Source organism: Pagrus pagrus (assembly GCF_965226575.1).
Source record: "Pagrus pagrus genome assembly, chromosome: 7".
Classification (NCBI taxonomy): Eukaryota; Metazoa; Chordata; class Actinopteri; order Spariformes; family Sparidae; genus Pagrus; species Pagrus pagrus.
The window spans coordinates 13,117,775-13,129,886 of NC_140191.1; the positions used below are offsets into that span (position 1 = coordinate 13,117,775).

The window sequence follows — 12,112 nt, forward strand, 5'->3', positions numbered from 1 at the left end:
TGTCAGAGTGAGCAATACAAACAAAGGTAAGTGTGTTTAGCTAGCTATGACATGATGTAAACACAACTTAACAAAATATATAACATAGGTCTAGTAGTTTTTAGACTTTTAATAATGCAGAAATGTTACGTAATATGCTCTCAAGTTTTGCTAACCTTTTTTTTTATATATTTCAGAAATGTAATATGATGTAATTTCCTTTAATGTTTCGGATTTGCATTTATCTTAATTTTCTGTGTGTAAAAGTTTTATGAGTAAGAACGAAATGAAGGGCGACTTACTCCCTTGCAGATAGCGACAGCTTCACGGGTGAGACTCTTCGGGTAGACGATACTCTGCTCCATGATGGACTGAAACAGCTCCTCCTCGTCAATACCATCGAATGGCGGCTGCAAGGAAAAGATAGAAAGAGAGAGAGAAGAAGAAACAAAGAAGTCATGAGGCCCTGCGAGCAAAGTGAAAGAAAATACATTGAAATTAACGTTCTTTTGAAAGTCTTTTGAAGTGATTACAAAGGACAAGTACTGGAGGCTTAAGTGTGTGTGCACACAGGTCTATTGTTGGGATTAAGCTGAGTGTTACCTGTCCTGCCAGCATTTCATACATCAGTACTCCATAGGACCACCAGTCTACCGCTTTATCATAAGGCTGATATGCCACAATCTGAAAAGGATGGAGAGAACAGGAGAGGAGATAAAGAGGAAGAATGGCAGCGTGGAGATTAGGAAGTAGAAAGAAGACAGGAAGCGCGAGAGAAAGCGCAGTTGTAGCAGTCGGCTGCTCGGATGATACGCAGCTATCGGAGACAAAAAAGCAGAGGTGGGGGGGAAAGGGAAAGCATGGCATTAGGGAGGGTAAATGTATGAATGGGCTCAGTAATAATCAGCACATGACTTTGGCTTTGTGTGTTTGTTTGTTTCCCCGGTGTGTGTATGTGTGTTTGTGTGTGTGTTTGTGTGTGTGTGCAGGGCAGAGAGAGGGATGGAGGGAGGGAGAGTGCACAAGGGAACAATTCCCAGCCCCTGGGGAAATATATTGTATCTCTTCCAAAATGGCAGATGCAGGAGAATCAATGGGTGTTTACATAAGAGAGTCAATACCCAGGGGTTCCATAGCAAGGTTTACAATATCAAAGACATGCACAACAGTCACATCTTCTCTTTCTCTTTCTCTCTCTGTCTGTTTACTACAAGTCCACCAACCAAACAGGCAGGATGTCGCCTTCACTCTTTCTCGGAATTTAATTCGTTTAGGATGACTTGAGAGAAAAACTGCGTACACATACATTTTTCAAACAATTTGTAAGGTAAATATATACAGCTTACAGTTTTTGCATTTCAAAAGAGTGCCAACCAAAACCACCTCCATCGTTTTCCGGCTGAAATGTGCATCGTCACAATATCCTATTATTCTTCAGTTAGTTTTCAGTGGTTTGTGCGACTCTCGGGGGAGTTAATAACCTTGAAGAGCCGCTACACAAATTTTACACATTAAAGTGTGTTTACAGGTCTCATGGAGTGCAACTGCATTGTGGAAAAAAGTAGTATAAAGCCTTTTGTGGCTCCAGAGGAAGCTGCGTGTAATCTGGTGAATTGTCTCGAATGATGTCACTCAGTGGCTTCGTTGCATTGTGGGTAATGCAGGTGACGGGTTTTTAAAAAACAGTTCACGGGTCTTACACTGTTGGACTTCTTATGGACCGTTTAAAAACAAGTGATCAACATCGATACAGCAGAACCAGAGATATCGCATGTTTTATAACACACATTATTTTTTTATCTAGCGCCTACATTACCCACAATGCAACTCAGCCTAGTGCATTTAGGTCTTTGAGAAAAAGTAGTTTGTAGCCTTTTGTGGCTCAAGCATGGATGTATTATAGATCCATGGGCTCAAGACGAAGCTGCATGTAATGTGACAAAATTGCCTCTAGTGATGTCACTTTGTGGCTAAGTTGCATTGTGGGTAATGTAGGCACCAGGTTTTGAAAAGGAAGAAGAATGTGCAGAATAAAAAAGGTGGTATCTCTTGTATCGCTGTATCGGTTTTGATTTGTTTTTAAACTGTTCAGAATGAGTCCAACAGCATTTTGGACCAGTGGACTACATAACCCACAATACAACATCGCCACTGAGCGACATCACTGGAGGAAAGTTGACAGCCCACATGCAGCTTTCCTCTGGAGCCACAAAGGGCTTTATGGCACTTTTTTCACATATGCAGTAGTACTAAGCAAAACCTGTAAAGACCCTTTAACGTATAAAATTGGTGGAGTGACCCTTTAAACGTCAATCGCAGTAGGAGAAAGGCAATACTGGTAATACAAGGTCTCTGAAGGGCAATAGCGATTTCTGTGCAACGTTCTTATAGCACAAGCACACAGCACCGCTAATTGAATCATGTGGAGTTAATTATTCAAAAATGCTGACAAGGTCAGAGAGGACGGGGGAGATGTGGGGAGCTGCAGTGAAGCAAGTCGCCGTCTCACAGCGCTGCAAAACAGGTCAAGAAAACGAAGAGGGGAAGACAGGGGTGAAGAGAGGGGTGAGACGAGGGGGAAATGAGGGAACTGAGGAACAAATGAGGGAAGTTCAGGCGTTAGTCTGGACCGTGACGTTGGCGTACAGTACCTCAGGGGCGATGTAGTCAGGGGTGCCGCAGAAGGTGCGCGTGGTGTCGCCCTCGAACATGCCCTCCCTGCACATCCCGAAGTCAGCTATCTTTATGTGGCCCTCGCTGTCAAGCAGCACATTATCCAGCTTTAGATCCCTGAGAACGGAGGAGATTGATCACAGGGGCATGAATCATTTTGATAGATAACATCTTTATAACAGTCATTAGCTACAAAAGACATGATAAATCTGTGTCACGTCTGCGTGCTGCACTGCAGAGCAGCGACAAACCAGGCCGTGTCAGACGAGCAGCCCACTTCTCTACCTGTAGATGATGCCTTTGCTGTGGAGGAAGAAGAGGCCGACCGCGATCTCTGCTGCATAAAACCTGGAGGAAGAGAGAAGGAGGGTTGGTAGGGGCTGGGACTCACTACTGGTCGCTTTATCTTTCAGAAAATTGGTGAAGGTTTTCAGCGAGGAATGGAGCTCAAGAGGGTGATGAAAGGGAGGGTAACCAAATAGATGAAAGGCTGGAAGAGGAAGCTGGAAATGAGCAACAGGGTAAAAATTTGTTTTAGATGATTGATCAAAGATTATTGATTAAACGAACGGCCGGGGGGAGGGAAATGTAGATGAAAAGATGAGATTAGTGGGAGGAGAAAGTCGGAGGGAAGAGAAGAGGGCCGGTACTTGAGTTGATGACTTTTTATGAGTCACCAGGTGTAATGAACAAATCTAAGAGATGAGTGTGTATGTAAAGGAACAGAGAATAAAGGGAAGGCAGGAAATGAGATGATGTAGATGAGGATTGTGATTAAAGGAAGAAAGGAGCTTTTTGACTACATACGCTGCGTGAGGCTCTTTGAACTTGCCGACAATCTGAATGTGAAACATCAGGTCTCCTCCGTTGACGTATTCCATCACATAATACAGACGGTCCTGCAGAAACACACACATTTACACACACTCTCCATGCATAATCACCTCTTGTTCAAATTAAAAAGCAATCTGTTAAAACCTCTCCTCCAGGACCAGGGACCTTGTTAAAGAAAGCAAGCTAATTATTTAATATATTAATCGTAATTCTCAGCCAACCTGGACTGAAACAACTCCTCGGAGGACCACGCAGCCAAAATGTCAGGCAGCTTTATGGACAATTTAATGAAAGTTATGTGGTTCATTTAGGATCCAGCGCACCTTCTATACACACACAGACCTACACGCACACACACCTCAGTCTGGAAGGCGCAGTAGAGCGATGTGAGGAAGTGAGGGCGAGAGGAAAGTGCCAGAACTCTCCTCTCCACCAGTGCGCTCTCCGTGTCCTCGTCCTGGAAGAGAACGTCTTTCTTCAACACTTTGACTGCGAACAGACGCTCGCTGCCTCGCTCCTCTGCCAGCAGCACCTGAACAGGCACACAGAGAGAGGAGGGAAAGTTACTGTAACTGTGAAAATCCCAACACTTTTAAGGGAGCTACTGCACGCTGAAGCCCATAAATAAACACAATGTTTATTCAAAGACAACACTGCACCAACTGACTGGTATGAAGGGAAGAAGAGGATGACGAGTACAACTGTGTAAAAAAAAAGAAGCATTTTTTTAAATTACAAAATTGACTTTTTTATAGCTTTTTCATTGCTTTGTGTTCTCTCACTCAAGCTTATTTTCCAACTCTCAACAGGATTATGCGTGTACAGTACTGTCACGCTGCCTGTACTGAACGTTTTTTAGGTCATTGTGTTATGAGTGACAAGGTGCTCCAGTTGAGAGGAAACTAGTTCTGCTGTTTTAACAAAATGATGTGCTTTTGAGGCATGTTTGTAATATTTTGGTGATTATGTGCAACGCATGTGTCGTACGCAAGTGCCCCAGCATCGAAAGCTGCACATAGAGAATAGAGTTATGCCAGACAAGCTGTACAGAGCCATTAATACCATTTTTACACCAAAATTAGCACGTATAAGCGTTTTTTTTAAACATAAGTGAAACCACTAAAAAAGGTGTTTGACTCCTTTAACACTGCATGAAGAGAAATTTCTTCTTTCTGTTTTTCCGTGTGTGTCACATGTCTGCTCATCACAAACTCACTCGATAAACAGGGAACAGCAGAAAGTAGTGGATCATATACGTCATCAGACTACATCCAGAAGACGGTAAAGAGTGAAAGAGAGACGGATGGAAAGATAGTAACAAGTCAGTGTCCTCAACTTCAACACACGTCATGGCATCACACCTGAAAAGGGCCGATCAGAGCTGGAGCTGATGAGCATCGTTTGACGTGGAAGGAAGTAAAAGCTAAAGTAAAAGTGTAATAAATTGCATGTAACAGACATCCATCCATCCATGGCGGGGTACACCTTGGACAAGTCGCCAGTTCATCACAGGGCTGACATATAGAGACAAACAACCAATCACATTCACACCTACTCGCAATTTAGAGTCCAGGTTAATGTCGCAAATGCAAAGGGGAAGCGGCTCTGTTGTTTCTATCAGACATTAAAAATACATTTTGCACCCCTGTGAAAACGGCTGCTAGCTGGTCGCTCTAATGATGCATCATTTTCTTCAATGAGGACCGCGTGACCCGAGGTTTACTGCGGTCCACGGCAAAGATACGGTCAAGAGCGGCAGGAAAGTGCTGACAACAACAGAGCAATTTTCAAATTGTGCGGCCAACCTGCAGCGCTGCGCTGTAATGGTCACTGAAGGATCTCATTTTACTTTCAAATAGTGGTGAATGGTACAGAAAATTACACGGTTTCATTTTTTCAGGAATCAATATGTGACTGCACAAAGGTGCTTGAGAAGAGGGTTGTGTATGTGTGAGTGTGTGTGTGTGGTATTGATGAACTGCCAGTCACTGAGAGAAATCCTGCCGTCCTCTGTGATCGTGTCTCCTGCTCTCTCAAACTAACACATAAAAATGGGACTCTTCAGAATATTAAAAATCTACACGTAGTTTTCCCTCTTTTTCCGCTCTTGTTATCCCATTTCCTCTTAGTCATTTTGTCACTTCTTGCAGCGCACTAAGCCTTCCTTCCTTCCCTCTATCTGTCTGTCTCTTTCTCACTTCCCCTCACTCAGCAGCCCCAGGGTCTGTCTCTCCTTTCTTGGGTCGTGTTTTTTTTCCTTCTCACTTCTTACGTAAGTCGAGTCTATTTCTCCTGCCCTCTGTAGACTCTCCTCTGACAGTTATGAAACAACGCAGGGGGATTTCAGAGGAGGAAGAAGGACTCAAAACTCTCTTCTCTTCATTATGCCTCATCTACTGGGGAATTAAAGAGAAAATGGAGAGCAGAGGCTCCCTTGAAACGAACACCTCCAGGAGGATTGTCTGCCTGCCTGTGTGGCATGTAGGAAGCCAGCCAGCCTGAGCTCACGACTGCTGACGACACTAAAGAAGAAGCTAAGGGTTAAATGAATCATTTGGCGGCGGCAGGAGAGGCGATGAGCATGTTAGTAAGAAAGAGGAGCTGCTGAATGAAATGCCACTTGAAGGTCAAGTCCACCAGTAGTAGAAATCATTTAAAGCCAAGCGTATTCTCTGTTGCTTTAAGCATGAAGGACCTCTTTGATATCACTAACAGATGATTGTGTGTAAAAGAGATGGCATTTGGTCTCAGTGGCGGCTGTGTTTACCTTGCCAAAGCTGCCTTTGCCCAGCACCATGAGGAAGTTGAAGTCGTGGATGCTCACTCTGACTTTGGCAGGACCCGGGGCGTGGACAGGAGGACATGATGGTACAGGGGTAGGGGACAGGGCCACGGGGAACGCCTCGGAGAGCGGGACAGGTGTTGCTGGAGGCAGAGAGGGCGTTGTGACGTCTGGCTGAGGCTCCTGGAGAGTCGTAGTGGGAGGATGGAGAGATGAATGGCTGGATGCAGTCCAGCACACACACAGAAAACCTGAACAAACCTTCCCACCCCTGGTTTTGGATTAGTCAGGCAGAACAATCCTGCACCCTGGTGGAGACGGAGTGTAACAGGGAAGGGAGGGGACTCGGTGTAATTTATTATGTAATTATTTAGCTACAACACCAGGCATAAATCTTACTCTCTTTTTCCTCAGACAGAACTGTAAGTCGAGGGACAGTTCAAGATCCTGACCCAGTGTGAGCGGTGGCAGCTGTTGTTTATTAGATGAAGGTAATCATAAACTGTTAAAGGGTATGCCAAGGCCTCAGGATAAATGGTATCGCTTGGTGTATATATCTCCACTGTTGCTTTTTGTTCACCTTGACGAGCAGCGTATCCTACCTGCAGGTCTGGGTCTGGCACGGGGATGTTGTAGTACTCCCCCTCGTCCTGGGCGAGCAGTTTGAACCAGCCGCTGATCGGGCGCCTGAAGATCTCGCTCACTCCGAAAGACAGCGCTCCCATGAAGTCGTTCCTGGACGTGCGGTCCCAGTCCCACACCTCCACAGACAGCCGTCTGTCCCACTGGTGACCGCGCACTGAGCTGGAGAGACAAACACAAAAACTCAAAGTCACTGGGGAGAGTTAGCTCGCTGTGTAGGCAGCACAACAATGCTCAAAGACGTAGAAATTAATTATTGTTTTTCTTGGGGGTTTTTTTCAGCTTCATGACATTTTCTGAGGCATTGCTTCTGAGGCATTTTCCTTATATCTCAAGTCTACTGAATGTCATAGATAGTCATTCTGCCCTTAATTATTTTGTAGTTCAGGCTCCTTTTTATGGCTCATCTTGTCCCAGTACAAATTTTAAGTTCACAAGGACTCACAAGGTGAAACTCTCATTCCAGACGGGATTGAGTGTCGAGCGGATGGTCTTGGTCTTCTGTTTGCTGTGGCTCTTGGGGTCTGGAATCAATTTCAGTTTAACATACGGGTCCGACAGGCCGTTTGGATCCATGGGCATCAGGTTACGAGCCTCCCGCACTGCAGAGAAAGAAGAATAATAGAAAGTTCAGAGGCAGAAATCCTTCATTACCCGTGTAATCCTACTTCTCGTTAAAACAACACTTCCCATCGTCCAGCGGGGACTCGCACCTGTGACAAAGACATCCTCCGACTCTCCTCTGATGGTCAGGTGGATCCTCCCTCTCTTCTCTGTATGGTCCTGGCCACAGAGACTGGGAACACTGGTCTCACACCGTCGATGGACGTTCATGTCACAACCTCACAGCAGTGAGATACACATAAACATAAACGTGCACTGTTCAAGACGTTGTAAAAACTCAGACACCCAGGTCAACAGGGTAAAATCACCATGAAACATCCCCAGTTGATTGCTCCAATTATTTTTGAAATGTTACGTTTAAATATGCAAATGAGCTATTTTCTAATTAAATATGCTCTCATTTGCATACACTCCCAGAACAGAAGTCTGAACTTTGGATAAAGCCGGTTCAACATTGTTGCTCCGTTTTGTAGACACATTAGAGTCAAAGGTTTTTACAGAGGGAATTCTGGATATCTCGTTTCATCAGAAAATACTCTCAGCAGCCATAATAAAAACATTTTTGCAGTGTTTTTCAGAATATAATTATATATAAATCATGGCTATGAATGATATATGAGCAAAACTGTGCCAGAGTATGAGAAAAACAAAATCGTTTGGAAGAAACCACCTTTAAAGATATGTATCGTTTAAATCATTTTATCTTTTTGATCTTTTTTATTTTAATGAAGGTTACTTTATTTTTTGAGTTGAAATATGAAAGGCGGTCTAATTAAATGCTAACATACATTTCCAAAACAAAAACCTGAACTAAAATAAAATAAAAAGTTATGTGAGCAAAACAGCCCAAAATCTCAAAACTGACAATCAAAAAACTATTATTTCATCTGTAGTGTCGCTCTTTAAAGGAACCCTGTGGAGTTTTTGACCACTAGTAGCGCTCTAGGGCAATGTCTTTACAACTGGGCCGGCGCCGGCGGCATGACCACAGTTGGTCTGATGCTGTTCCACTGATCAACAATCAGTTGCAGTAACGTGTAAAAACTGAGCAAGGAGCCAACAAGGGAAGCGAAAAAGACTACAAGCAAGCAACCGTGGATGTAAACAACAGACTATTGATTTTCAGGTGTTTTATGATGCAGGAAATGCACTCAACATATTTGTATGACCCCAGGGGTTCACACAATGCGTTTTGTTGAGTAGACACAACTTTTGTGCGTTTACAAAAAAACTCCACAGGGCACCTTGAAAGGAACAGCTTGACATTTTGGGAAATACAGGAAGATGCATCTGTCATGTCTCACCTTTAATTACACTGTAAGTCCACAGAGATCAGCCAGTTAGCTTAGCTTAGCATGAAAACTGAAAACCTGTGGAAACAGCGAGCCTGCCTTTGTTGTCTGAAGACAACAAAATTCACCTATCAGCGACTCTAAGGCTTACTAATTAACACATCATATCTCTTCTTTAGTTGTTAAAAAAAGGGTAAAAACGATTTGTTTCTTCGTCAGGCACATTAGTAACTTCCTGGAGCGTATTTCCCAAAATACCCTAATATAACTGTAACCGCTTCATTTTCAGCTAATTTTTGGAGGCTAATTTTGTCTGGGAGCCGAGTTACAATGTGCCTGTGAGGACTGATTTTTATCCCCACAACATGATTAATACAAGAACACCGATTTATAACAAAGCGGTGCAACTCACTGGAACATTTCATGCCCTGGTGTATGAGGCCGTACAGCAACGAGCCACAGTGGTCGCAGAAGGTCGGACTGGAGTAAGTCTGGACCTTAAACATGTGTCGACTCTTCAGGTCCTGAAATCCAACAGAAGCAATCTGCATTGAGTATTCACACATATACACGCACACGTGGTGTGACCAATGTATAAACTGTGAACACACACACACACATTTACACACACATATATGCAGAGTATGATTAGTGGCAAGATGTTGAGTGGGGTATTCATGGACAAGCCAATTAGATTTCTCCACTGGGAGAGGACATATAAATGAGAGTGCATCTAGGCAAGGCTGTGTGTGAGAGCGTGTGTGTGCGTGTGTGTAGTGAGCAGAGAGGGATGAATCATTTTTATCTCTCTTCTGCTCATCAGACCCCACCACCACCACCGCCGCCGCTCTCCACATACCACATTCTCCCAAACTGTTTTCCTTCCCTCGTCCCTCTGAGTCTCTATTTAAAAACACCTCTTCTCTCCCTCTGCGTGTGCGTTCGCTCACTCTCTCATCCATTTTCACTCAAACACACACCGACACACGCACCAATACACGCATGTTCCCCTTGACCTCATTTCTGAAGCAGTTTATTTGGCTGGAAGAAGGAAAATGAAGACAAATCTCCCTGAAATCCTCAAAATGCCACAGAGAGGAAGACGGAGCAGTCTGTTGCTCTCTCGCCGCCACTAATTCTCCCTCTTATCAGTCCCTCCCACCCTCCACCTGTGTCTCCCCCACTCTCTATCTCCAACTCCCCTGCATCTCCGAGGCCTTGTAGGATGACATGACATGAGTGCAGACGTCACAGATAGGAAGAGGCTGCGAAAGGATGTATGGATTGACAGATGAGTCATGCACACATGTTACCGGCAACAAGCAGGATGGCTAAATATGATGACGACGGGAAACATAACATAAGAGGGAAGTAAATGTGACAGAGCTGTCGTGGAAGCACAGACGCATTCTACTCACATCTGGTTTGGGGCCCGCCACAGAGCCGGGACAAGTGAAGGTCACAAACTCGTGACATCTTTTGTGGACCACAAAACTGCAAACTGGAGGAAACACAGAGCAAAAGTATCCTCAAAAAATGAATCAGTCACGCTGAGAAAATCATCTGAGAAGATTAAATACTGCGGAAAAAGGCAATAACACCGGGTTTATCTTTACCTTGACATTGGAATCCCTGCTTGCCGATGCCCCTGAGTGAAAAAGGCACATGGATTAAGAGACAAATACAATCTCCTCGACTCCTCTTTAAGGTGAAATACTGTATTTATTGAGACTGTTTCTCAGACAGAAGAGTAAAGATAATGCTGCCAAGACGGAGAAAGGACTGTTTCATTATTCCATCCTGTATTAAAGGTGCAATATGTAAAAACTGGCCACCTTGAATCCATCCCAAAAAATAGGAGCAGCTGTCACCAGACTACCTGCTAACTGCTGCTAACTGTATTATTTTTTTAGTGTCCATAACTTTAGCTACCGTTAGCTTGTTAGATCAGTTAGCTGTGCATCTAGCCAGACTACCAGGAGAGTGTTGGTGTTTACACTGCTTGGATAAGAGCTTTGGACTGCTAGGAGAAAGAGGCTTTTAGGCACGGGTATGGCTGGTTAGCATGCTAACTTCAGTACATAGGCGTCTTTGACACGACATGTGTTGTTTCTTCACATTTTAGTGAATATTGGAATGTTTTAAAATAAAATTCATACTAATTTCACCTTTAAGACCAACCCACAAGCAGGAGTTGAGAACAAACTCCGTCTCATCAGCTGTGCAAGGGGCTACCAACCTGACAAACAAAGGGATTACGTGTGAAGTTTCCTTTCTAAGCCACGCTGCTGACCAGGTCAAGCGCAGCACTGTCCATTATTGTCACACACACACACACACATAAACACAATCCTCCTGTTTCCAGAACTGCGGTGTTGGCGAGTTTCCAGCATCTCCTCAGAGCTTTAATTGAATAATTAAAGCCATTGATTGACTAAAGAGTCCACTCAGCGGCCTGCCTGCTGTGAATCAAGTTTTGATTAGGAGGTTTAGAAAGGCGGAGACGAACCAGACACCGCCGAGAGCCTCCTTCACAATCATACTGGAGAGGCCCAGGGGTTCATAGGAAACTGACCATAATCACTGATCTAAAATCAGTTCACCATCTGGCTGAGTAATAATTAAAGATGGGGTTGGGGAGGGTAATCTGATCCTTGATCAGCATTCAACATTAGCCTCTGTCTGCAGCACTGAGCGAGTGAGGCCAGTTCTGCTTTTTGACCAGTAGAGAGCAATAGAGAACCAGGTATGTATTCAGAGAGAAGCAACAGTGTTGCTTGCTGGCTGGATATCACAGGGAATTCACTGCATTTTAAATTTAATGATGCGTTCAAACGCTTCTCCAACACATGCTAATGAGTCAAAAGGGGCGCATCAAAAAAAACAGCATAAAACTGACCAGAATACTCAGAAACAGTCCGGACCGTATTGATTACAAATTAACTGGTATTAAGATGAATGGTGGCTAAATTCCATTTCGCTGCATCAATTTCAGGGTCCTGGTGCTGCGCATGCACGCTCACTGTCACACTGTCACAGCTTACTAGGACACTTGCACAGGAAAGAGCGATCACTAATGTTATTTGTAACACTATGACAAGTCGAAATGTCTGCTGTGAAAAAGGCCTGTTGGAGCTGTCCTTGGATCTGTTTGAGTTAAACCGCTGTGCAGTCTTATTCAGTGAGCAGGTTACTGACTCCAGCCACACATGAGACAAAGCTGTGACACCAATGTCACTCTGTCCTTTAAGGACAATGTCACTTGCTTGATAATCAAAGGAGCCTA

At 44.1% G+C, this 12,112-nt stretch overlaps 1 protein-coding gene across 2 annotated transcripts in view; it reads right to left on the bottom strand.

Annotated features, from left to right (window-relative positions):
- The window catches only part of prkcg (protein kinase C, gamma), a 35,872-nt gene that overhangs the window by 3,640 nt on the left and 20,120 nt on the right, over nucleotides 1-12,112 (bottom strand). For both annotated transcript variants that reach the window (XM_084357677.1, XM_084357678.1), the window contains exons 4-16: nucleotides 10,443-10,474; nucleotides 10,245-10,327; nucleotides 9,239-9,350; nucleotides 7,624-7,752; nucleotides 7,356-7,512; nucleotides 6,871-7,072; nucleotides 6,254-6,451; nucleotides 3,845-4,018; nucleotides 3,460-3,551; nucleotides 2,938-3,000; nucleotides 2,631-2,769; nucleotides 583-663; nucleotides 282-389 (exon numbers count right to left, since the gene is read on the bottom strand). In XM_084357677.1, the coding sequence (XP_084213803.1) occupies nucleotides 282-389; nucleotides 583-663; nucleotides 2,631-2,769; nucleotides 2,938-3,000; nucleotides 3,460-3,551; nucleotides 3,845-4,018; nucleotides 6,254-6,451; nucleotides 6,871-7,072; nucleotides 7,356-7,512; nucleotides 7,624-7,752; nucleotides 9,239-9,350; nucleotides 10,245-10,327; nucleotides 10,443-10,474 (1,570 nt within the window). The remainder of the gene's footprint in view (nucleotides 1-281; nucleotides 390-582; nucleotides 664-2,630; nucleotides 2,770-2,937; nucleotides 3,001-3,459; nucleotides 3,552-3,844; nucleotides 4,019-6,253; nucleotides 6,452-6,870; nucleotides 7,073-7,355; nucleotides 7,513-7,623; nucleotides 7,753-9,238; nucleotides 9,351-10,244; nucleotides 10,328-10,442; nucleotides 10,475-12,112) is intronic.